Raw genomic sequence first — 26896 nt, 5'->3', positions numbered from 1 at the left:
GCGGAATGGAAGTTGGAGCTAGACGTGTGGGACATTCCATTTCGGAAATTGTTAGGGAATTCAATACTAAATTTCAGGCAATACCTCTGACCACAGACAACGCAGTGGCCGACAGCCTTCACTTAACGACCGAGAGCAGCGGCGTTTGCGTAGAGTTGTCAGTGCTAAAAGACAAGCAACATTGCGTGAAGTAACCGCAGAAATCAATGCGCGACTTACGATGAACGCATACGTTAGGACAGTGCGGCGAAATTTGAGGCTAAAGGACTATGACAGTAGACGACCGACGCGAGTAGCTTTGTAGCGCCTCTCCTGGGCCCTAGACGACTGGGAAACCGAGCCCTGGTCAGATGAGTCCCGATCTCAGTTGCTAAGAGCTGACAGTAGGGCGCAGAAGCCACGGACCCAAGTTGTCAACAGTGCACTGTACCAGTTCGTGGTGGCTCCATAATGGCGTGGGATGTTTGGGTACTTCGAGATCATTTTCAGCCATTCTACACTTCGTGTTCCCAGGCAACAACGCAATTTTTCTGGATGACAATGCGCCATGTCACAGTTATTCCCGATTAATTTGAAGAACAATCTGGACAATTCGACCGAATGATTCAGCCATCCAGATCGCCGGACACGAATCCCATCGAAAACTTATGGGACATAATCGAGATGTCAGTTCGTGCACAACCTCCTACCAGCAACACTTTGGCAACTATGGACGGCTATAGAGCCAGCACGACTCTACAGGGTGTTACAAAAAGGTACGGCCAAACTTTCAGGAAACATTCCTCACACACAAATAAAGAAAAGATGTTATGTGGACATTTGTCCGGAAACGCTTAATTTCCATGTTAGAGCTCACTTTAGTTTCGTCAGTATGCACTGTACTTCCTCGATTCACCGCCAGTTGGCCCAAATGAAGGGAGGTTATGTTGACTTCGGTGCTTGTGTTGACATGCGACTAATTGCTCTACAGTACTAGCATCAAGCACATCAGTACGTAGCATCAAAAGGTTAGTGTTCATCACGAACGTGGTTTTGCAGTCAGTGCAATGTTTGCAAATGCGGAGTTGGCAGATGCCCATTTGATGTATGGATTAGGACAGGGCAATAGCCGTGGCGCGGTACGTTTGTATCGAGACAGATTTCCAGAACGAAGGTGTCCCGACAGGAAGACGTTCGAAGCAATTGATCGGCGTCTTAGGGAGCGCGGAACATTCCAGCCTACGACTCGCGACTGGGGAAGACCTAGAACGACGAGGACACCTGCAATGGACGAGGCAATTCTTCGTGCAGTTGACGATAACCCTAATGTCAGCGTCAGAGAAGTTGCTGCTGTGCAAGGTAACGTTGACCACGTCACTGTATGGAGAGTGCTACGGGAGAACCAGTTGTTTCCGTACCATGTACAGCGTGTGCAGGCACGGGTACACTTCTGCGAATGGTTCATCCAACAATGTGTCAATCCTCATTTCAGTGCAAATGTCCTCTTTACGTATGAGGCTTCATTCCAACGTGATCAAATTGTAAATTTTCACAATCAACATGTTTGGGCTGACGAGAATCCGCACGCAATTGTGCAATCACGTCATCGACACAGATTTTCAGTGAACGTTTGGGCAGGCATTGTTGGTGATGTCTTGATTGGGCCCCATGTTCTTCCACCTACGCTCAATGGAGCACGTTATGATTTCATACGGGATACTCTACCTGTGCTGCTAGAACATGTGCCTTTACAAGTACGACACAACATGTGGTTCATGCACGATGGAACTCCTGCACATTTCAGTCGAAGTGTTCGTACGCTTCTCAACAACGGATTCGGTGACCGATGGATTGGTAGAGGCGGACCAATTCCATTGCCTCCACGCTCTCCTGACCTCAACCCTCTTCACTTTCATTTATGGGGGCATTTGAAAGCTCTTGTCTACGCAACCCCGGTACCAAATGTAGAGACTCTTCGTGCTCGGGCGCTAAAGACTACACTGTTGAGCGCCCATAACACCATATCCACATCCACTCTTCGTGCTCGTATTGTGGACGGCTGTGATACAATACGCCATTCTCCAGGGCTGCATCAGCGCATCAGAGATTCCATACGACGGAGAGTGGATGCATGTATCCTCGCTAACGGAGAACATTTTGAACATTTCCTGTAACAAAATGTTTGAAGTCACGCTGGTACGTTCTGTTGCTGTGTGTTTCCATCCCATGATTAATGTGATTTGAAGAGAAGTAATAAAATGAGCTCTAACATGGAAAGTAAGCGTTTCCGGACACATGTCCACATAACATTTTTTCTTTCTTTGTGTGTGAGGAATGTTTCCTGAAAGTTTGGCCGTACCTTTTTGTAACACCCTGTATATTCCTGTAGGAGACTTGCAACGACTTGTTGAGTCCGTGCCACGAGTTGCTGAACTACGGAGGGCAAACGCAGGTCTTACACGATATTAGAAGGTATCCCACGACTTTTGTCATCTCGATGTATATTTATTGTTCGAGTAAACAAGGGCGCAAGCTGTGAGCTTTCCTAAGGAAATTCGCGTCAAGATGAAGTTTGAAGAGTTCTGTTGGGTTTTCCACCACTACTACACTACAACGGATGTTTGTTGTTGGTCAATACGGAGTTCAACAATAGAGACGTAGTTAGAGGAGTAATTGTCCAAATCGCACGCGAAAACAAAAGATAAAAACTCAATAAAGAAGCAGAGGGGAGGAGGGGTTGGAAAAGAGCCAGTCCGCGGCCTACCTGTAGTTGTGCTGGGAGGAACCACCGTCGCCGTGTCCTGTGGCTGCGGGGGCGGCGGAGGCGGCGGCGTCTGCGGTACCGGCACGGGCACCATCGGGGGTGGCGGAGGCGGGGGCGGCGACTGCGTGACGGGGGGCGGCGGCAGGGCCGGCAGAGTGCCGGGGATGAGCGCCGTGTCCGCGGGGGCGGCCGGAGGGTGCGGCTGCGGGGGTGGCGGCGGCGGCAGCGGCGCCTCCACGCGCACCGTGCTCCAGGGCGACGGCTGCGACGTCGTGAGCCAGGGCGGGCTCGGCCGGTCCGTCGTCGTCGTCGCTGTGGAGGAATACGCGCACGTGTAACCTACCGTTCCCTGGCCGACACTCTTTCTTCGCGCCAGGCGCCACACTGAGAACAATCCCACTGAGGATAAAACACTTCTCGCACTCGAGCTGTAAACTTTTTCTGCGCGACATCGACGCATATTTCCTCTCTTGTACATATTTTCCCCCAATTTATTGGCTTGCGTTTCGTGTCCGTTCAGTCATCTCAATAATGGAAAGACGATACGACATGTACGAATTCTCGTCAGTTACGACGGTACGAACGTAAGGATAACGCGAGACCCACTCCCCGAACGGAGAAAATCTCCGACCGGGTCGGGACTCGAACCCGGGCTACTTCGCTTAGTAATCCGCCGCGCTAACCCCGCATTACCGAGGCGGACTCTAATCTACAGATGGTAACGTGTCCGTCGAATTATACGTATATCAAATTGAGAGAAGTGGTCAGTGCATAAAGGCTGTCTTAGCACATGTATATGTATCAACTGACAAGCCGAAACAGTCCTGTAATGAACGTCACTAAGTTTTTAATTTTGACAAAAAGTTTACAGCCCCGAAGGAATCGTAGTTTTATCCTTCAACTACTATCGCAAGAATTAAAACTCGTCTTTTTTTTCCTGGAGAAAATTGAACGTTAACAGACTGGAAAGCACATTTTTGACATAATCTTGGCAATTTTCTATACTCATTCTTACACATACATCGTGAACTTCAACAGACAGAGTAGTAAGAAGCCAACTGCGGACGCAATCTCTCTCTTCCAAATTATGATCTTTCTTGACACACACTTGCTCCAGAAAGTTATTGCAACAGCTGGCAGAGGCAGGGACAACCGCTGTCAGCATTATGAACAGTGCGAACTGTTCTTTGCCGAGAGTCTTAATCCTCTCTGTGTGGCTCGAAGGACCGATGTCATAGACGGAGATAAATTTCTTATTATTAAATTTTGCTCTGTACATCCGTTCGGCCTTCCGGACTTCGAGAGCGTCTGCAAGTTCCTGCAATGAATAATGCTCCATCCTGTTTGAAAACCAGTCACGAGCTGTAAACAATGACAAACTCCACCGTGGCAACTTTACAGAAGAAAAATTATTACCTTTAAAGGTCGTACCAATGAGGCAGGCAGTTGCTTGTTATGAAATATAAGCAATTTACGAACACTCGTACTGCTCATTCGAAACTTCGTACCGCCATCAATACTCATTTCCGACCATTAGTGCCAAGTTTCAAGACGTAGAAACTGCGGAGGAAGATTGAAGTCGTGGCAAATAATTTCTTATTTGATACGTTACGTCACACACAGAAGCTAACTTCTGTACATAGCATTGCAATCGAAATATCTGAGAAGTTAATAATAATTTTACAGATACCTTTGAAGACTAGACACCCAAGACAAAGACTAAAGCTTTACCGCTGTGACATGTGGAGGATCTTTCACTGCGATGCAGAAACGATGGGATGCTTGCACTGATAATTCCCCATTTACTAAAATAACTGAAACAGCCACCGTTCATCAGTAATACAAAATACGAACGAAAGCGGTCCCGAGAGACACCCCTAAGAATTTTCCCGACAGCTAGGTAGCTTCCAGCCTCCATATAATGGATTTGTGTCTTTGGTACGTTGGGAATGTTGAAGCTGCGCCACCCCACGAAATGCTTCGCCTACTAGAGGATCTGTGCGCTTTAGAATACGTAATGTCATTCCACTGGACGACAGAAACATGCACTTCGCGTACGTTCGGTGAGATTGCCGTTAAGCACCGAGATGTACCAAGGTGGTTCATAAAGTAAGGTAACAAGTCCGCTGCGAGAAAATATTTATTGTGACTCTTCAAGCTTTCCCGTCGGATGTGTTGTAAATAGTCTTCACGGGTTTGCCGCCGGATCACGTTGTGCAAATTCCACAATATTTCCTCGGAGCAACTGTCCGCCATCTTCAGTTGGTTCAACCTTGCTAGTGGCTAGGCACGACTGACGGTATCCGCACGCCGACGCCCCGTTTTTAGAACACGCGCGCGAAGAATGCGCAGCCGCAGAAATCGCGCATGCGCAGTGATTTGCCCTATTCAAACTCCCCCTGACGAAAATCGCAGAGCAGCTCTCCCGCGGGTGCGCTGTACGCTGCGTTTGTTAACAGTGCGGCCAGACGTTACTCACCAAAGGCCGTACTAGGCCAGTGTTATGACGGGCCTGTTATCGAAGAATCTTGATATTCGCGTCGCGATTTAATACCAGCCAATGCAGGGTTCCAGGCTGTGCTCATTTGAAATACCGTATCCTTGTTGATGAGATTATCGGCTGTGCGGATATGTATTGCCTCGTTAATGACGCAGTACCAGAAAAATGATGCCGGGGATAAAACTTCCGTCTTTTCATGAATCATACGATGTCCTGTATTCAGGCACTGCTCCGCAATTGCCGACTTTTGCTGTTGACGAAGGCGTGTATGACGCTGATATTCATCGGAGCGTTCTTGTACTGTGCGGCATGTCTGGTCTATATACGTTGCCCCACACTGGCAAGGAATCTTGTACACACCACATTTCCTCAGTCCAAGGTCATCCTTAACCGAACCCGACAGGTTTCTCAGTTTTGCAGATGGTTGAAAAACACACTTAATTCCGTATCTTCCGAGGACTCTTCCGATTCTTGACGACATGGCACCAAAATACGGCAAAAAGGCCAAAGTGGTGGGTGTCTTCGTATCTTCATTCTGCTCCATAGATTGAACTCGCCTGGGCCTGAATGCATTACGTATCTGTCTGTCAGATTAATCGTTTTGTCGGAATACTGTCTTCAAATGTTGTATTTCACTCGAGAGGCTCTCAGGATCAGATACAACGTGTGCTCTATGAACTAACGTACGCAATGCACTACCCCATTGTGCAGGATGATGGCAGCTTGTGGCCTGCAGATATAGATCTGTATGCGTTGGCTTGCGGTAGATGCTGTGTCCCAAGATTCCATCTGCTTTCCTTCGTACCAAGACATCAAGAAAAGGTAAGTGAAGTTTATATTCGGATGGAGCGAATTCAGATGCTGAAGAAACGTAGGTGCAGTATATAGTCCATGTGGCCACATCACAAATGTATCAACCGCATGGCTGACTGTAGTGCTTTTTCTTAAAAGTCCTCCATAAAATAATTGGCCACCACAGGAGGCAAAGGGCTTCCCATGGCGACACCGTCCACTTGTTCAAAATATTGGTCTTGAAATTAGAAGTGTGTTGAAGTAAGCACGTGTTTGAATAATGCTACTATGTCCTCCTCAAACTTGTTGCTTATGAGCTCCAAAAAGATTCCTGTAAGGGCACCTTTGTAAATAAAGACACAACATCGAAACTTACTAACAGATCCGATGATTGCAATCTAAGGGTTTTCAGGCGACCTGTGAAATCTTCAGAGTTCCGAATGTGATGGTCGCACTTTCGTCTGACAACGGAACCACGAGGCGAACGGATTTTGCACAACGTGATCCGGCGGCAAACCCGTGAAGACTATTTACAAAATATTTATTCATGAAATCTGAGAAGTACGCAGTTCTACTTAGGCACTGGTACATATTACTTATTCACACAGTAACCATGATTGCCAAAGTATTTGTTCCATCGTACATCAATCCGTCGTAACGCTCATAAATTAAGTCTCAGTCTTCCTTAAAGGTCCGAACTAATGAAAACTGGTCTGTTCCAGATCCAGGATGTTTCTTTTATATGTAATATATAAAGTACCATTATACATAATGATTGTGAGTATAAGAATCCAGCCACGCAAGTGTAAGTCTAAACGACCACACTTAAAATTTTCGTGGATACCGTTGCTTTAAATTTTTTATTGGGGTAAGACCAAGGGTGTGTCAGTGGTATTTAGGCTTTCTTGGTCTCCGGTGCACCCACGTTTCGTTCCCTGTGACAATACGGTGAAGGAATAGAACATCCTCCGCGCCATACCGCATTCACTTGCTTGTAGTCGCGTCTGGCAAGGGGACCACGAGGCGATCGCATTTTTATAATCTTTCGTATTTATGGTACGCGAAGTTCATAATTCAAATCTACCTCTCCCAAAGCAGTTCGATGCAACTCTCAAAAATACTCGAGAAACCGACATAGAATTTTTCCGACCAATTTTCACATGTTAAACTAAGATGGTGTCCTTTTCTACAAGTAGCGTGGCCATGTGGTAGAGTGCTCGCCCGATGTGTGGAGGGCCTAGGTTCAAATACCGGCGGAATCAAGTTTTAAACAAAGGTGCATGTTCTGTGAGCATTTACGTGAAGCGTAACATACAAAAACACAGAAAAAATTAATGTGTGATTTTTTTAATTATACGATTTGGATTAATAATCTTTTATCTAAGTTCGGTAACTAAGAATTTTTTATTACAATGAGAACTGTATTTTTTGGGCAATATATAATTGGAAATAAGAAGATATGCATTTTTCGTAAAAATTACAGATGCGTTAATTAGCATATATTTGATGAATTTCGTATTTAAATGACGTACGTTTTTGAACTGAACGGAAAAAAGGGGAAAAAATACCAGTCTCGTGCGCTTTATATATTCTAGGTTTCACGGAAATGCTTTCTACAAGCACCTTTGTTTAATAATCTGATTGCATCTAGACCGAAACCCAGTCCCCCCCCCCCCAAACAGCGAACAAGCACACTCCCACAGACCCACAATGCTCGTAGAAAAATACGTACCTTATTTTAGCATACTGAACATTGTTGGAAAACCAAAGTCTATTTCATCGAGAATTTTTAAGAGTTGCATGGAACTGCTTTGGGAGAGGTATATTTGGAGTTGTGAACTTCACGTACCCAAAGTACAAAAAATTACAAAAATCGGATTGTTTCCTAGCGAGAGTAGTCGCGGTAACCACCGAGAACACGTTTTCTGGCAGCCCCGTGTGTTGTACACGATATCCACTATACTGCCATAAAAAATGTTGAGTTCGTGCGCAGTTTGCCTCACACGAATGCGACGATCGGCTCGAATCAACCCTCCGACACCGCAGACGTTGTCATCTGAGGGGGACGATGGAATTTTCTGACGTATGCGAGTCTTTTTAACGTTCACAGGTGCCAAACTATGACACCGACTTCTTGCTTTACTGGAACTGTAAATATATTCCTGTGGCTTTGCAAAGAGCCTCCGAAGAGTACTTCGACGGCGTAAAATATGTGGAACTTGACGAAATAGTAACAACACAAGATGTGACACAGCCGCGAATAAAAACAGTGATATGGGAAGTGTAGAATATGTTTCTTTTATTCCAACCTATGATTACAGTTTTTTGTCCCCAGATTACAGTGGTGACCTTCTCCAGATACGTATAAACCATCTGGGACATGTTTTACACACATCTGGAGGTAGTCACCACTGATCGAAATCGATAGTCTGAGGACAAAACAAAATTCTGATCAAAGACTGGAATAAACGAAACATATTCTAAATAGTACCAAGGTAACAGCATCGCAAAACCACCGTCCCATCGCCCCCCCCACCTATTCCCCCGTCGGGAGAGGATGTTTCACAGACGTCTGCTTCACTGCAACACATACCAGTAAACTTACTGTTAGTGTGTACGCTATCTGTATCGGTTATTGCGCGCTAGTCGATTGCAGTCCATTATTATCCACTCCTTAATCGTGGGTTTCACAAGAACTCACGACAGACTATCGACCGCTCCAGTACCCTGTGTCAGTCAGAATTAAGATTGATAGTACGATGTGAGCAACATACGAGGTATCATGTCTGCGTAGTTTCTAGTTTCTGCAGGCAGATGTAAAATCCTCTTATCACACCTGGGTCATAATAACCGAGTCACTGACAATCGTGAGAGTTGAGCATGAAAAACATGGCAGTCAACCGTATGCTCCCTGTTAACGTGCATTCTTGACTTCGCTTTGCAAGATCATAGCTTTTTTGTAGGATCATAACTTTTCTTCTCACTTTAACTGCTACCTTTCGACAGTCTGCGGGGTAAAATAAACACTTAGCACAGAAAAACAAAGCACGTACTCAAAATAAATCACAACAGTTAGGTTATTTGACGCATTTGTGGTCTGCAGCTATGGTAATCGACACTATGAAAAGCGCAAACAGAGCTGAAGGCGCTTAAGCATATTCTCTGACTGTGTTGCTACGGTAGTTGTCCTGTAAGTAACTAGTTGTTATTCTCATGAAGGTATGTAGTCACTGCCCGGTAGAAGGTATAGAAAATACACTAGACAGGCCTGTACTCACAATCTTCGCTGCATGTTACCATTTGTCTGCATTTAACTTTGTAACGACAACACATTACTCTGGCCGTAAATGGGGGGAAAGTAACGCGCAGTTGGCTTCACACAACTCATAACTTCAAGACAACAGAAAGTGGCCGTGTGGTACCCATTGCATGCACACGATCATGGGTTAGGTATTAAAACTAAACACATGATGCACATTAATAAATGAGCGGACAGAGCGTGTGGCGCAGTGTGAGGGTCTTTGCTTCGATTATGTGAGGAGACAAACGAGTGTCCTTTTCCCTCTCTCTCGCTCGCTCGACATGATGTAATGCCAACAGCTACGTTGTGGGCTGGAATGTGGCGCACTGATCTGGCACTGGCTAATAGGGGAACAATTGGAGCACAGTGGACTAAATCAGTTCGACAGGAGCGTAATAAACTGACAACTTGGGTAAACCTCTATTGCCGAATATAACGCTCCGCAGATAAAAATGTGTTTTCCGAATAACGACGCAGTGTTTCGAGATGACAGTTCAGCAAACCACACAGACGAGTGACTCGTGGTGAAGTCAACACAAGTCGCACGGCATTGTCGAATGGGAGATCTCCGAAGGACCGATTAGCCGACTAATTGGAAAGGCTTTCTTTCTTCGTGCACAACAGTAACTGTCCAGTTTTGGTGCCTGTGATAATACCGTGGCGAGTTTTACTGTCATTTTTATGTTTTCAGTGACGACTAAACAAATAACGTTTAAATGACAAAAGAAATGACGGACTGTGTGAAACTTGGTACCGACACACAGCCTACTAATCTCAAAATGTACCACGCGGGTCTCGACCTTAACGCGCCCATCCGACGGACGGATCAGCATCAAGTGTGTCCCGCGCCCTCTCCTCGGGGACCGGGAATCATAAAACCGAGACTGCGGAGGAAATGAACAAGTGCGCCGAATTCACAATGCTTGCAAAGACTGTGCGAATTTACTTCAAATGATGGAACATGCAACAGATACCGCTATCCCGTGCAGTACCATATTCCATCTGAGCAGCGCACGTTCACCAGTTTCGTGGGATAGAGAGTGTGTAACATTGCTGCTGTAGGAAAACGGGGAGCATTGAAGCCCGCACTGCCGACACCTGATAATCGAACACTGTACACGATTCATTCGCGTGCAAGCGACAATGAAGCGTGCATTCGAACGAAAGAAAAGGACCAGCAGGGAACACTCAGCAATGTCGCTACAGCCACCTCAGTCTGGAACAAGATAAATCGTATCCGTCCTCGGTATCAGATATTCTTCACGTACCCGCCACACATTCTGACCGCAATTTTACGTTTCTTCACCGAGGATTCAGTGGAACGGGATACGGAAGACGTTTAACTGGAGATTAACCTACATCGTATTGTCTATGAACCGTTCTGCGAAAAGGATTTCCACATATAACTGACACGAATACCGCTCCAGGATTGGACAACATATCGTACACAGATGGCGAAACTACACCGCCGTGACTAGACAATCACCATGCTGTAGGTGAAGAAGCGCCACGATATCAGGGGCAATGAAACTGTCAACGCTCGTAAGTGCGCCATCCACAATGGGATAAAGACGGCGGCAGATTACAACCTTGTGGAGCAGCAAGTGGCGCCTATCGTAGCATCGTAAGGGAAGGCATTACGTAGCTACACTATCAAGCGCTCCAGCGCGACCGTGGTACGCAATTGGTGTGTACCACAGAGTGTTTCTGGTCACCAAATTCCGCCTCCGCCTCCGCTTCAGCTACAGACAGTTCCGACTGCATCCCCAACAGCTACAAATGACTGACTCAACCCCATGTGATTGTGGCGCGGAGGACATCGACCATGTCGCTTTCAGCTGCCCAATGCGATATCACGCGACAATCAATTTACTACAGTGATTAGTGCTTCCCATCAGAACAGATACTGCTCACAACGAATCATGCGTCACTGTATAAACATATAGTAACTTTTTGGCGGTTGAACGCATCGCGATTTAATTAACATGTAGCCTTCCGCTGTGGCCGAGTGGTTCTAGGCTCTGCTGCTACGGTCGCAGGTTCGAATCCTGCCTCTGGCATGGATGTGTGTGATATCCTTAGGTAAGTCAGGTTTAAGTAGTTCTAAGTCTAGGGGACTGTTGACCTCAGATGTTAAGTCCCATAGTGCTTAGAGCCATCTGAACCATTTTGAATTAACATGTGTGTGTGTGTGTGTGTGTGTGTGTGTGTGTGTGTGTGTGTGTGTGTGAGACTGATTTGACTTTGATTCAGTAAAATAAGTGTTATTCACTATCATTTGTAGCATGCCATATATGGGAGACCAACTGAGTAGATCGCATCCGAAGGCCACAAAAACAAACCACTTTAGTTCCCAATGTCCGATATAATAAGTAATCAGTCAGTCTTTCACAGTGCGTCATTAGCAGTTCGGCCCGCTTTTTGGTAAGTTAATTATTCTTTTAGTTACTGCAAGTTGACAGTAATAATTGCCACAGTCCTAAGCGGAACAATGTCCAAGAATGAAAACTTATACCTTGTTTTCAAGGGCATTTGGTACAGCAAGTACTGGTGGCTAGTTTTAGCGAATGCGGTTTTATTTTCGTGTGATTTACGGGAGTGCTTGTAACTTGGGTGGATGCGAGCAATTAGTCACTTCCTGCGCGGCCTCGGGCTGTTGGCACTCAGTTCCTCCCACACAACACAGTAACGGACGACATTGTCACCGATAATGAACAGAAATAACATCAGCCCAAAGAGACAAGTTCCAAGCTTGGAGATTGGCATTCGATTGTTCGCCCTAGGAACAGAACGACACATTCTTCGCTTGACTACGACCGTGTTTCGCGCTTCAAGATGCGAAAGGAAAAGACAGTGCTCGGAGGATAAGAATAGAACCGTCCAAGTGCGCAGAAGTATACTAGTGGGCAGCGGAAGAGTCATTTGTACGAGAGTGGGAATGCTCGGTTTCGCAAGCATTGAGCCATCTGATCACACCTAAAGGCCCAGCTAAAATCTCTGTCTGTCAGTGACGCAAAGATCAGTATCGAGACACTTGTGGGCGAGACGGGGCAGTAATAGAATATTGCAAAACTAAATCCGAAATTTTGGGACCCGAGAGGACTGCCGCGCGCGTTAGCACGTCGCTTCCGGGATTTGGGAAGCCGTGCTGGCCCCGGATTTAGTTTTTATTCGGTTTCCCATATCTGCCTAGGTGAATACCGGGCTGGTACCCACGTCACGCCTCAGTTACACGATTCACAAACAATTAGTAAACGTTCAAACTTTTTCAAATGGGATAGCACTAACCGCAAATATTTGCGGTGTACAAATTCCGTCCCGCGGTGGCGACAGGAAGGGCATCAGTCCACCCACGGCCACGAACTTTGCCAAAATCCGAAAATTAATAAGCCGGCCGATCCCTTGAAGATACGGGGTAAAGGCCAGGAAACAGAAGAGAAGGATAAAATCCGCATAGCTGAATTCCGTCTCCCAATGTTCCTTCGCAAAGGAAAATTACTGTTGCCATCATTCGAAAGACGTGATGCTTATAAGATAAGTGACACGGTAATTAGTATTAGTCTGTGACAGATATTTGAAAGAGATTCGCCGAGTACATATGCAGATTTAGGGGAGGAATAAGGGAACGTGACACTTGAAGGTGATTTGTCTGTCCGCAAGCTCGCCAGTCTCTCTCTCCCTCTCGTAGCCAACAACAACACAAATGCAACACTATGACTATACGCACGCGCATCACCGTCCCCTATACACAGAACAGCTAAAGTTAAGACGTATGTCTCACACTCCGCCCGTCCCACAGAGCACCAAGAAAGAAAACGTTTCAAATTAGTCAACAATGCCATGTGACTTCGACAGATCGGACGTAAATGTATTTTTTGCTGCTTCTAAGCTCTCTGTGTTTGCCCCCTTTTTCTTCAGCAGGAGCTAACTAACTGAACATGTTAGAACAATGGTTAATGAAAATGCCAAGAAAATTTCACCTCACCACATTGCTGTCAGAAACGCATGGGATTTCCTAAATTTTCATGTGCCAAGTAGATGCATCGGTCACAGCTTTTCTTGCACATTGCCTTTCTCCTCACCGGTCTTGTCCATGCATCATTTCTTTGTTTGATGTTTCGTGAACGGCAAGGTTTACAACCCTCCACTTCTACTGACGTCAGCAGAATTGAGAAAGGACGTTATGACTAAAATCGATAACCTTCCTCACACAAGATCAGCTTGAGACAGTTTGCCGATGGATCGAACGAGCGTAGCTTTGTCTTACTTTCGGGTCACAGATCGTAATAACTTGTAATCACTGTGTATAAATCGAAATTAACACAGAACGTTCGTACTGTTACAGCCATGGCGCAGGAAGGAAAAACGATTACACCATGATGTCCTGTGGACAACGACGTCATCAGAGACATAGTAGAAGCTCGGACAGGACATGAAACGGGAAGGAAATCGATTTTCCCGTAGCGGCATTTGTCTAAAGCAATTTGAGGAATACCTAAATCTGGATAGCGAGACTCAGTTACGAACCCTGGGTCTCCCGAGTGCGAATCTTGATTATTAACTTGACTCGGTGCAGCCGCAGCGACGCCAGGCTCGGCTACACAGAAAACCAAAGTGAAGGTGCCCACTGACACTGCGCCACTTCGCTTGGTCCCTACTCTACAGTACAGCCAGATAAAGACATTGCAAGTCGAAACGGTCTTACCGGGAATGCCACTGTCGTCCTTTTGGGCACGTTATGCCAAATAAAACTCAACTTCCCGCTAGTCCAGTATCTGATATTCACTGGGATTCTAAAATGACTACCAAATATACATAATGTGTGATGGCCGAAAAATGTAATTCCTGAGAAGAAAGGGGAGAAGAGGGCCAATCTACCGCTTTTTTTCCCCTCGTCATACAGGGTCGTCGGAAATAGTTTGAAATGTTTGCAAGGGTGTTAGGGGGTAGGTTGTGCTGACAAACAGTTGTTGAGAAAAAAATTCGATACGTTGTGCCGTTTCCAAGTTAATTAGCATTGGAGTTAGCCAATCACGTAGTTGTGCGCACAAATTTGCCGTAACTCTTTGCACCAAGTCATAGCCCTTAGACCAGCCAGGATGCAAGACGTCACACTTATGCATATTTACTGCACATGGAGTCCTCACAAAGAAGCCGGAACTGGAGGAATTCATTCCTACGACACCAATGGACATTCTGTTTCTCACAGAAACGCACCTTCGTCCAAGCCACACCTTCTAAGTTGAGGGATGTGACGAGGGGGAGGAACAGCCATTTACATAAAGAACTTGTCAACAAAGTTTAAGAACTTCGCCCCCATCAAGGAACGCTGAATACGCTGGCTCTGTGGCTCCAGCAGGTTGGTACAGGGTAAATGTGGAGACAACGCCCTTGCGCGCGCCACACACACACACACACACAGCACACTAATTTAAGCGGCTCGCCAGATACAATCAACGTCAGGTGTTCTCATAGCGTTGATGATAGCGCACGAGATTGCTCAGCCTTTGGCATGGGTTCGACCCTTTCTACCGGCCAGTGTCCAGTTTTTGTATCATCTTTTTGTTAGATTTTTGGCGACACCGTCTTTGGCTAACTTCAATGCTAATTAACTCGAAAACGGCGCAAAGTATCGACTTTTTGTCCTTAACAATTATTTCTCAACACAACCTACCCTGTAATACCCTCCCAAGCTTTTCAGACTGTTTCTGACCATCCCGTATAAACAAGAACTAGCAGGAAGGTACTGATGTTTGAACTCAAACCTTTCCTCAGTAACTATAGCACACTCAAATTAAGTCAGGCAATATACTTACCTTCACGTAATGCAGCTGAGAGCGTATAACAGACTAGAACACACAGAAAAGCGAAAAAATGTTACCTCGACCATCGGAGGCTGACGGAACGTCTTCGCCACAGCGTCACATGTGGTGCAAAAACAAAGGGCAAACCGACAATAAATTAAAAATTCTTATATCATGTTTTACGAAGGTATTAAAATTTCTAAATTTTGAGAAATAAAATTTTGCCGAAATGAGAAGAAACAGAACAGTGACACACTCAGTTACGAAACATCACAGTGCTGGCAGGAATATCTCACGCGAGAAGGAGCACTGCTGTAACTGCGTGTGAAGCAAGTCTGGTCGTCTTCACCAAAGATGGAGGATTACACTTAAAAGCTCGTGCTCTAATCCACATCTCTACTATCGTGTGTAACAGCAGAACGACCATAGGAAAATACAATATTGTGCACTGGAATGGATAATTTTCAGAAATTCTCGTTTTGTTGCAGACGTTGACATCAAAATTAAGAAAAAAAACAATGTATGACAACGCCTTTTTTCTAATTGATGGTTACATACACAGGAAGACTGAGTCATCTGACACAAAGATACCTGAAATACTACAAGGTTGTCGGAGTGACTGTTTCCGTAGCAGCTCTATAAATATCCCCTTCCAAACAAAACGCCTTTTGCGTGGTGCATTACACACACTAGTTATACAATACGTTGACAATAGTCGCACGTGAGATTAAAGTGCCACATTGGATCTGTGGCCACAAAGAGAGAAAATATCGAAATCGTCACGTTAAGGCGATTGTCACAAAAACAAAGAAAAGAAGAAGTATATCTGGAATAACAAATACCAACAATACAACATGCAAAAGATATGAGAACATCATAGTGATTTAGCAAATTATTAATCGTGTAAAAAAATGTTTACCTTAACATTAATTTCTTAAAAATGTATCCGTTCATATCTTGCACTGGCAGATGAAACGGTAAACAGAAGTATTTTTAGGTTAGCGTGAGGAGTACGAGATTAGTGCAACAGCACGTAAACTGTCGGCCGCTTCACAAAGCAGTAGCAACAAATCCACTTCCCATTATTAAGTCCAAGAAGAAACGTGACAATGTTTTCGACAAAAACAGCTCCATGTAATTTCGGTGGGCAGCTGTGGAAAACGTCCACACTGGAAACCATACAACAGTAGGGTAGTCAGCAGTGGAGATGGGCATTGGGAACACAATTCTTACACTGTAGCAGACCTGGCCTGGCTACTCCACCAGTTACATAAGGAACGTCACACAATCAAACATTAAGTGAAGCGATACATAGCGGAAAAAACATCTACCATACATTGCCAAAAAGGCGCGCAGAATCGGTCGCATATTGCGCAAACACGGCGTAAAGACTATTTATAAACCGACAAAGGAGATCAAAGAGTGTCTCAGATCGGTAAAGGACAAAAGGGACCCGTTGGAGAAGTCGGGAATACATCGCACAGCACGAACATGTGTAAAAGTCTATGTCTGAATGACTGGACGATCGATCAACATCAGGACCACAAACGCATGCGGCACTGCAGGCTGAGACAGGTGGAGAAATTGGCCGTAGCAGAGCACGCGCTGAGAGAAGCCAATCGTATAGCAAAATTAGGCGACACGGAAGTTCTTAATGTATGGCCGCGAGCTCGACTGCATTCCACTAACAGTAATGGCCGGTGAAGCTTTGACAATGCCAGCCCCTCGTGCTGACAGAACGTCAGAAATGTCATCAAACAAACCGAGACAGAAGCCAACAGGCAATTTGTCAACAAGTGACAACGAAAGCCTTTAACTTTTTTTCGATTTGTTTGTCAGATCGTTCTCGGTTTTGACTGTTAATGTTCCTCGCCCTTACCTCCAACTGTGTGTACAATCCAGGAATTTACAAGACTGTTATTAAATGATATCCCAAGAGCAATATCCTCGACTGCACAGACTAGGCGCTTAAGTTATTTCAATGCTGGGTCCAAAGTATGTGTGTGAACGGTTTTTTTCTGTTATGAAACTGCCAACGTCCCGCCAACGTTTGTATATGACAGATTATAATCTGCGTAATTTCATTTGTTTGACTGCTTCACGAGCCATAGTTCCAAATACATTACATATTCCAAAATATAAATGTCTGTAAATTTATGAACTTAACAATTTACTGTTCAATGCCTGTATATGAAGATTTTTGCAGTTCTACTCACTGACATTAGCAATGCCTAATGTACTTACTGAATTAAGTAGTAAAGGTATTACCTTAGCAGAAAAATAAAAAATTGAAAATAAACCCTAGTGATAGAATCGTGCTTATAAAAGTATTCTGCAATATTCGCCTCTCACTGTATTGCAAACAAATCTTCCTACGTGCATAGCCTTGGCTCCACAGCCGTCTCTCTCTCTCTCTCTCTCTCACACACCTGCCCGGAACAGCGCAGTGCTGGCGAATACGGAGCGCTGAGCTCACTCGACTGACTTTATGTCACTCACAATTAACACTGCAATGCACTGACACTAAAATCCACGTTTTTTTTAATAATTGGCTTTCGGGACGTGCCCATTCAGCCATCTCAATAGTGGAATGTCAATTATGATGATAGTGGAATGGATTGCACCCACTCCCTGAGCGGCCACCCGGGAATGGAACCCGGGCCCCTCCGTTTGGCAGTTCCCGCATTGGCCACGCGGCTACCGAGGCGGACTACATGCTAACTATGTTCAATGCGTAGCTACGCACAGAGATGCAAAGATTCTTTTCGCTGGTCTTCATTAGCCCACGACAGGCCTGCTTACTTGCACTTTGTCGTCATACGTCTGTGAAGCTCACTCGCCGTCCAAAATAGCGTACTTGGTTATACCAGTTAAATGTTGAAACTTCCTGGCAGATTAAAACTGTGTGCCCGACCGAGACTCGAACTCGGGACCTTTGCCTTTCGCGGGCAAGTGCTCTACCATCTGAGCTACCGAAGCACGCCGGCACGGTAGCTCAGCGTTTTCGGTCAGAGGGCTGCGTGGTCTCTGTAATAAAAAAAACTGAGTCAAGGAACCAACGACCAATTTGAACGGATGTCTTGTGACGTCCGCCCGACCAAACGCAACGAACTATATCGAACAAAAAAATAAAAGAGAGAGAGAGAGAGAGAGAGAGAGAAAAAGATGGTAGAGCACTTGCCCGCGAAAGGCAAAGGTCCCGAGTTCGAGTCTCGGTCGGGCACACAGTTTTAATCTACCAGGAAATTTCATATCAGCGCACATTCCGCTGCAGAGTGAAAATCTCATTCAGTTTTAAACGTTGTTCAAGTCAATTAATAACGAAGTTTACTTATTGAAAATATAAACAGCGACATGTAATTAATCAGTTCTATTTTGACAAAGCCACTGTCCCATTATATCGATTTTCGATACGGCAGCGGCAATAAATAAATCGTCCACCCAACCAAACGTTGCAAAAATTCTTAGTATGCTTGTCCGTCTCCGTAGCTGAGTGGTCAGCGCACTAGAGTTTGATACCCGTTACTGGCGGGAATTTTTCCGTGATGTGAGGACTCGTACGGAGTGAGTAACGTGACGCCAACTGAGGAGCTATTCGACCGCGACCGAGGTCGAGAAACCCAACAACGACCAGAAAAGCGGGATGCTGACCACATGCCCTTCCAAACCGCGTCCAGCGACGCGGATGACACGGCGGTCGGCCGCGCCCTACCTACCCGTACTAAATATGTTATACAAGGTAGCTGTCAGTATTCTTTTACGTAAACAGTGTATAAATAAAAGCTAATTTTTCCATCACTTAAAAATACAATGACGAAATCCTACTGTGCATCGATATTAAAATTAGATGCTCTTGTCATAAGCGGACACACATATGCGCCAATTATTAGTACATCCGCTGCACACTGTAATTGCATGCATAAATGACAAGAAATCCGTAACTGAGATGGGGAGTGCTGGTCCGCACACTTCTGTTAAACAAATACTTCCACTTGCCCCGTGTGAAAATCATACTTCAAGAAAGTGCATTTCTCGGTTTTTCTGCACCGCAGTGCCCCACACGCACGGAAAAAGGAAGGAAGATTAGGGTTTAACGTCCCGTCGAAAACGTGGTCATTAGAGACGGGGCACAAGCTCGGATCATTTGAAGGATGAATGAAGTTGATCGGCCGTGCCCTTTCAGAGGACAAATCCCGGCATTTGCCGGAAGTGACGTAGGGAAATCTCGGTGAAGCTAAATCCGGATGGCCGTACGCGGATCTGAACCGTCGTACTCCCAAGTGCGAGTCCGTTGTGTTGACCACAGCGCCACCTCGCTCGGTCGCACGCACGGTTACGAGGATGACATAAATGCAACGCAACAACAGCCCGCTTGCTCACTGTCCGGCGGAATATGAGAGCGCCGAAGGTCGGCTGGCGACCACGGGAGCGTTCAGCCATGCAAATGTATTCGTATTAGCCGCCCCAGCTGATTGAATCCAGTATTCGGGTCCTCTTTTTTTTTTCTCTTTCAGAATCGTTTAAATTAATTCCTCCCATTGGCGCATTCATAATGCGTCCTCAATACAATGCGCTTGCCGCGGCTGCTCTCCGCACGTTTGTCGGAATCGATCGTCGGTTAGGAAAGGAGCAAGAAGGCGCAGCCTGCCAGCTATTACGTGGGGAGCGCCGGAATGCGCTCCGCTCCCAGCCGACGCCAGTCAAATAGGCTACGACCAGTGCGACATCCAGCCATCATTCCTGCAAATTAACTCTCCGGTTCTCACTGTTAAATAGTTATCGTCTTCTGACAGCCACAGACCGTTCGGTTGGTCCCATTTTTACAGGTCTTTATAATTAGGCTATGTCTGCAGGTACGACGCCGCTCTTCTCTGTCCAATAACTGCACCTATGCGGCTAATAAGTCATTGTAAAGTACGTTTATCCCAAGTTTGCAGGCATATATTTCCTTAGTTTTTAACTATTCTAAAGGTAATTCAATATTTTACAGTTAGGGCTTTCGTAGCAGGGTTTACAAAGTTTTGACAAGTTTGGGACACAAAATGAGCGAAAAAACTAAACTCCTCTCGAACAGGCCGCGAAGGATAAACGGTACCGACTGGCCGCCGTGTCATCCTCGGCCCACAGCCGTGGAGGGGCATGTGCACCGCTCTCCCGACCACATGTCAGTTTACGAGACCGGAGCCGCTACTTCTCAATCAAGTAGCTGCGCAGTTTGCCTCACAAGGGCTGAGTGAACTCCGCTCGGCAGACCGGATGGTCACCCATCCAAGTGTTAGCACAGCCCGACAGCGCTTACCTTCGGTGATCTTACGGAAACCGATGTTAGCACTGCGGCAAGGCCGTTGGCACACAAAATAAGTGGTTAAATCGTTAACTGAAACATCGAAGGCCAGAGTTTCAAAAATGAATTTTCACGATGCAGCAGAGTGTGTGCTGATCTGAAACTTCCTCGCAGATTAGAACTGTGTGCAGGACCGGGGCTCGAACCCGGAACACTTGCCTTTCGAGGGCAATTGTTCTACCAGCTTTGATATCTTAATCGGCAGAGCGACTGCCCGCGGCACGTAGTTTTAATTTGTCAGGAAGTTTCGAGGCAAGTATCTGGACGATGACGATGCCGCCATATGTTGCCCAGTTGGCGAAAGAGATGAAAGACCCCGTCATCCGTCAAATTGGTCCTAATACCTGAACAAGGGAGACCGTAACTCCAGTCATTTCGAATATAAGATCACTGTTTTCATCATTGGTACACATCGCTCTGTGCCGTTTACAGAACTGAAACGACAGTCATCCAGATTTAATCTGTGAAATGATGTATAACCGTAATTATAGATTATCGGCCGACTGTGGTTCCAATGCTAACCATTTGTAATGCTTCCGTCGTACCAATTGAGGAGACGCTGTGAGTACTTTGCGTAACTAGAGGGCTTAAATCCCCGATCGTAGATTCTGATTTAGGCTTGCCATGGCCTCCGCAAACATTTAGTGAAGTTTCAGAAAAAATTGCTCTCTGTTGCGGAAAGATGCTGTTTAGCGGGCTCAACTGTGCGTATCATCTGTCGAGTTTAAAGCAGCAGTAAACTGATAGAAGCTGTTTGAAACTTTACGTCGGTCCTAAGGCATTCTGATATTTTTTTCCAGTACTTTTCCACCACAGATAACGCGGTCCGGTGTACAATCCTAAACTCTCAAGACGTTCATTCTAAAATAGTTTCTCCGACCAGCTTTTGAACATTCACAACCTGTAAGTATTCCATTTCTCCTTGCATTCTGTAATAATTGGAACCGTTCTTTTATAATTTGTATACCTACATTTCGATAAAAATTTGTTTCCCAGATCACAGATGTAAATGACATAACTTGGCTGAAGCTTTTCCACAAAATGGAGCCTAGTCAACGAGGTAGTGTTGTTGTTCAGCACAGTTCAAGGATGATTCCACTAGTCTCAAGAAGCGCACCACACAAACGTCGGACGCTTTCCGAGCTAACTGCATGTATTGTACTCTTAAGACCCCTGTCTTTGGTAGGCCACTTATGGTAAGAAGCTAATAATATGACAATGATACAGAGGTAGTAATGCTAAAGTCGTGTTGCGTCAAACGAAAGTAAAGCAGGTTAATAAAGGAACAAGAAGACGCGAGGGCCCCTCCCTAAAGTCTTCAAGGGTAGGAAGATATGGCAAAATATTATGTTGTGCACGTTATTATCACAAACATGTTGAGTCAGGAGATAAGTCCACTTTTTGTTTCCCTTCGTAACGCCAACTAAATTCAGTTTTCAGCTCGGTCTTCATGAGAAGTGCAGTAAGTTCACAGACCCCTGAAGTTCCTCTCTGAATGTGAAAACTGCTACAGAAAAGACACAATACGGTAAATTGGGATGTTCCTTGGGGTGACTTGGAGCGAACGTTCCTTAAATGTTCGAAACCGAGGTTGAGATGAACTACTGCACGTTCTTGTAATCTCGCCGGACGTATCGATGTATCTATATCTAAAATCTAGATGGCTACTTCGCAAATTATACTTAAGAATCTGGCAGAGGGTTCATCGAACCCCCTTCACAATAATTCTCTATTATTCCACTCTCGAACGGTGCGCGGAAAAAACGAACACCTAAATCTTTCCGTACGTGCTCTAATTTCCCTTACTTTATTATAATGATCGTTTCTCCCTATGTAGGTCGGAGTCGACATAATATTTTCACATTCGGAGGAGAAAGTTGGTGAGTAAAATTTAGTGAGAAGATCCCGCCACAACGAGAAACGCCTTTTTTCTAATGATGTCTACCCCAAGTCCTGTATTATGTCCGTAAAACTCTCACCCATATTTCTCGATAATACAAAACATATTGCCTTTCTCTGAACTTTCTCGATGTACTCCGTTAATTGTATCGGGTAAGGTTCCCACACCGCGCAGCAGTACTTCAAAAGAAGGCGGACAAGCATAGTGTAGGCAGTATCTTTAGTAGATCTACCGCAGCAGAGAGCCGCGTGGTTTGAGGCGCCATCTCACGAATTGCGCGAACCCTCCCGCCGGAGGTTCGGGTCCTCCCTCGGACATGGGTGCGTGTGTTGTTCTTAGCATAAGTTAGTTTAAGTAGTGTGTAAGTCTAGGGACCGATAACCTCAACAGTTTGGTCTCTTAGGAATTCACACATATTTGAACATCTTCCTGCCGCGGCACATTGTGCGGACTGCATCCCTCCAATGTGAACTACAGGCTCTGCGGTGTGTGTTGATGACGACCCTGCGTTACTGGAATGTGATTTTAACTTTGATGTTACCTAGCGTCGACGTTTGGCTAGCGCTATATCTTATCGTCATACTGTATGTGCCAAGTCCATATGAAATAATTCGAAGGCTACGACCCAAATGAAAAATACTTTGGATTTAAATAGGTAGAAGCAGTGTAACAGGTATATCTTTTTTTTCTTTATCACAAGGCAACATAACACAATGTTAATATTTGGCTATATGTACAATAAAGATTGTGATTGATTATACCGCCTTTATCCCTTTCATTAATTTGATGTTTAATGTGCATGGCATGTAATGTCTCATACGAATTCGTTTCTGTACATCTGATTGCATATTATTTGTGTGTAAGCTACAAACGGTTCGGTCCGATAGGAAAAGTTTAGAGATGCTAAATTTTTTGTTCACGGGGAATAATAAGCGAAAGTAGTTAGTCTGTGCTGGGACTCGGTCACGTAATGACGGACGATCGCGAATGTGTCGTTAATTGGTAGAAAAAGTGGTAATTTCGTGGAATGGAAAAAGGTTTCGTTGTGGTGAAAGTCAGAAGATTTTAAGACGAGAAGATACGTATTGTACTAATATGGAGAACGCGGTACAAGTATATGGACGTGGATGGAACATGGGAGTATTCAGAAACCTACTATTGGACATTGTTGCAGTTAAACACCAAAGTTTCGAGAAGACATCTGATTCCAACAATTCAACGAAGACGATGAGTTACGAGAGAAAAATATTGGCACAAGGAAGAGTGGAAGAAACAAAATTTTCAAGACAGAAGATTTACGAAGGCATCTGCAGAGAAGACAACGGAGCGTGAAGAATAACAAAACGCTAGGTAGAAGTGAACCATAAGCAGTGTCATCACGAAACGCAAGTGTAATGTCAAGTAATTTTAATAGACAAGAGACTGGGTATTACATCAGTGATACGGACTGTGTTGTGAAAAGTGTGTTTAACTATATTTTGTATTTTGGACTGTGAATGGTCTACTTGTTGTAAGATAAGTTAGTGTGAGTACCAAAGCGTACGATATTTGAAAGTGAGAGCTAGTGAAGTGACAACATGCCTGTGAAACACATCGATATGCGGTCGTCCACTGTGGAGTGTTTGTATATCATCTGGCACATCCGAATTACGTCCCATTTAAACCGGAGTTCGAAAGTTTCTTTTAACAGAGATGGAACGACACATCGGAGAGACAGTGGGATTAATTTTAAAATATTATTAAATACTTCCTTTATTGGCAATATAGCACCCGCGATCTCGTCCGTTTTCCACGAATCGTCGAACATCTGCCACTGACGACAGCAGAGGCTATCAGCAACAGCGACGGCTTCCAGGTTAGAAAAGAAAAAACATTTCGGAGACTCATCTCGGGCACCAAACATTGCTTTGTCTCTTAATAAACTTAATCTCATAACAGACTCTTGCACGAGCATTGCCGTTTTTACACTATGTTATTTTTTATGAGATATGTTACTTTTGGTATTATTTTAAGGACCAGTTTTCCAATTTTATTTCGATCGTTCTTTTCGGAGTGCGAATTTAAAAATACATAGTAGTAGAAATTTGCAAATCGTCGCGTGTGAGATAGTTGTTGACTAAAAGCAGCCTTTCAGAAAAAAAAGTTTTCATTTAATTCTGTCGACCTTCCAACTGTTAACACATTCTATTAGTCCAAACTGAATGCACTGGCAGGAAGCAAGGTCGACGAGAAAATTAACAGCGAATTGTCGGGTAACTGGACAGGTCTGTCGCGTACTGGACTCGTCTATTCCTGCTGACTTCTCGGTAACCTATCCGCTCCCTCAAACCCTTTCAGCTAACGTTATAGGCCCTTAATCCCGCCGCGGCGACGAATTTTTATTTAATTCGTCAGCCGTCGTGTGTACTTCCTGGAAAGCGAGAACCATTAAGGCTGTAATTTGAGGTGCTTTGACACCTCGTGTGTAGACAAGCCCCGTTGCATGCACATTAGACGAAACTGGACTGAACGAGAGAAGAAAGGCGAGGCAAAGAAAAAAGACTAAGGCTCCGGGAGATCCCACGCCAGCGGTGTCTCAGAATATGCGCACCAAACTTAGTAGAAGCGCTCCAGGGAAAGTCACACCGACACTATTTCCAGCAGACCCCACGTACGACACCGACAATGACACGGCACATGTTTGCCGTTCCTCGTGTTGCGACTGCGCACCGGGCACTTCTCTCTTAGCGTACCCTTTCCACACTGACAGCAGACAACACTTGGCGCTATCATCATAACGGCCACATCTTGTGGACGTCAGCTCTGCATTACTCCCGGAACAGTCTGCATAATCCTGAAATACGGATGTTAAATTTAACAGCTGCGCTAGCTAACCGAGACAAACAACTACACTTAACGTAGTCTCCTACAGAAAAAAATCTACCTACGCCGGCATCACTGTTCGCTACAATGGCGTTCTATGCTTCGTTGGCTTCCAGCAATTACGAGCGGCTACTGGAGACAAAATGTAGGCGAGAACTTATCGAGTCACAATCTTTTATACGAAAAACGTTCGCCCGGTTTTTGATGTATGTACTTCAACATTTCTTGGTGTTAGTGGCAGAGTGCGTAATATAACTGCCAATAACCGAAGAATCTTAGAACGGACATGGCTGGAGAATTAATCGCAATCTCTGTTTTCTCGTATGTCTTCCGCTTCTGAGGCCGAGAGCTCAACACGGCCGACAGCTATGCGGAGGACCCGGGTTCGAATCCCGGTACTGCCAGGGATGTTTCTTTGATGGGGGGGGGAGTGAAATTAGGTGCACTCAGCCTCATTATGCCAACTGAGGAGCTATATAACTAAGTAGTAGCAGCTCCACATCAACTGCCGGGAGAGCGGTGTACGCCCCTCCATACCGCATCCAATGACGCCAATGGCAGAGGACGACTCGGCGATCGGTCGGTACCGATGGGCCCGCAAGGGCCTCAGGACGGAATTTTGTGTGTTTATATCAGTTCACGAAAAGAAAAACGTGCTATTTAGATACGATTAGAAAAGCAGTCCGTGACTAGATGAAGACAGTGCCACAGATCACAAAGAAAACTTGTACATAAAAACCATTTATGTTACGTCAGTTTTAAATAAATCCAATTGATGATGGTTTTAGAATTATCCGATACACGCAGTGAGAGTGGGTGAGAGAGAGAAAGAATCAGATTTACAAGTAACCGTCAGCTCTGGCCGAAAATGTTCGCATTCCAAATGTAGCTGCAACTTTGAGATTTGAGATTTCTTCACTGTTGAAAAATTTGAAAAGGGAAATGGATAGGTTAAAGTTAGATATAGTGGGAATTAGTGAAGTTCGGTGGCAGGAGGCATCAAGGGATCACAAATTTGGTACTGGAGGGCAGCGTGGAGGGTAAAAATCGTAGGGGGAGACCAAGAGATGAATACACTAAGCAGATTCAGAAGGATGTAGGTTGCAGTAGGTACTGGGACATTAAGAAGCTTGCACAGGATAGAGTAGCATGGAGAGCTGCATCAAACCAGTCTCAGGACTGAAGACCACAACAACAACAACTGTTGAAAATTAAGGATTCGTCGAATACAAACCTTCATTAACTTCAAATGAATTTCCACTGACAATAAACTGTCCGAAGTACAGAATTGTACGACGGCACGGTGTTTCAGTTTACTTATTTGAAATGAAAGCACACAACACACTATTTTAAGAACCTGTATAAATGAGACTACTCCGCTACTCTTGTTGCAACTTGACTTAGTACCAACATAATAGAACAAAAATTGCTGTGATTTTAATGTCATCTCCGTGCAAAGTCTGACAGTTTCCGACATTATGACAGCGCTTTTTACGCAGTAAACATTCTTCCAAAGAATTTTTTCCACTCCAAGATTAAGTAATTCGGTTATTTCGTGTGTGGCCTTCCTCATATCTCCTTTCCCGTAACTGTCGTTGCCACTAACAGTTCATTTTCACATTATAAGGCCATTTAATTTTCAACATGTCT

At 45.0% G+C, this 26896-nt stretch overlaps 1 protein-coding gene across 1 annotated transcript in view; it reads right to left on the bottom strand.

The window, feature by feature from the left end:
- Window positions 1-26896, bottom strand: part of LOC126249508 (latrophilin Cirl) — a 777653-nt gene that overhangs the window by 63247 nt on the left and 687510 nt on the right. The window contains exons 7-8 of the mRNA XM_049951159.1: window positions 2865-3055; window positions 2744-2786 (exon numbers count right to left, since the gene is read on the bottom strand). Coding sequence (XP_049807116.1) covers window positions 2744-2786; window positions 2865-3055 — 234 coding nt within the window. The remainder of the gene's footprint in view (window positions 1-2743; window positions 2787-2864; window positions 3056-26896) is intronic.

The sequence above is a fragment of the Schistocerca nitens genome, chromosome 3 (genome assembly GCF_023898315.1).
Source record: "Schistocerca nitens isolate TAMUIC-IGC-003100 chromosome 3, iqSchNite1.1, whole genome shotgun sequence".
NCBI lineage: Eukaryota > Metazoa > Arthropoda > Insecta > Orthoptera > Acrididae > Schistocerca > Schistocerca nitens.
This window is presented reverse-complemented; position numbering and strand designations above follow the sequence as displayed.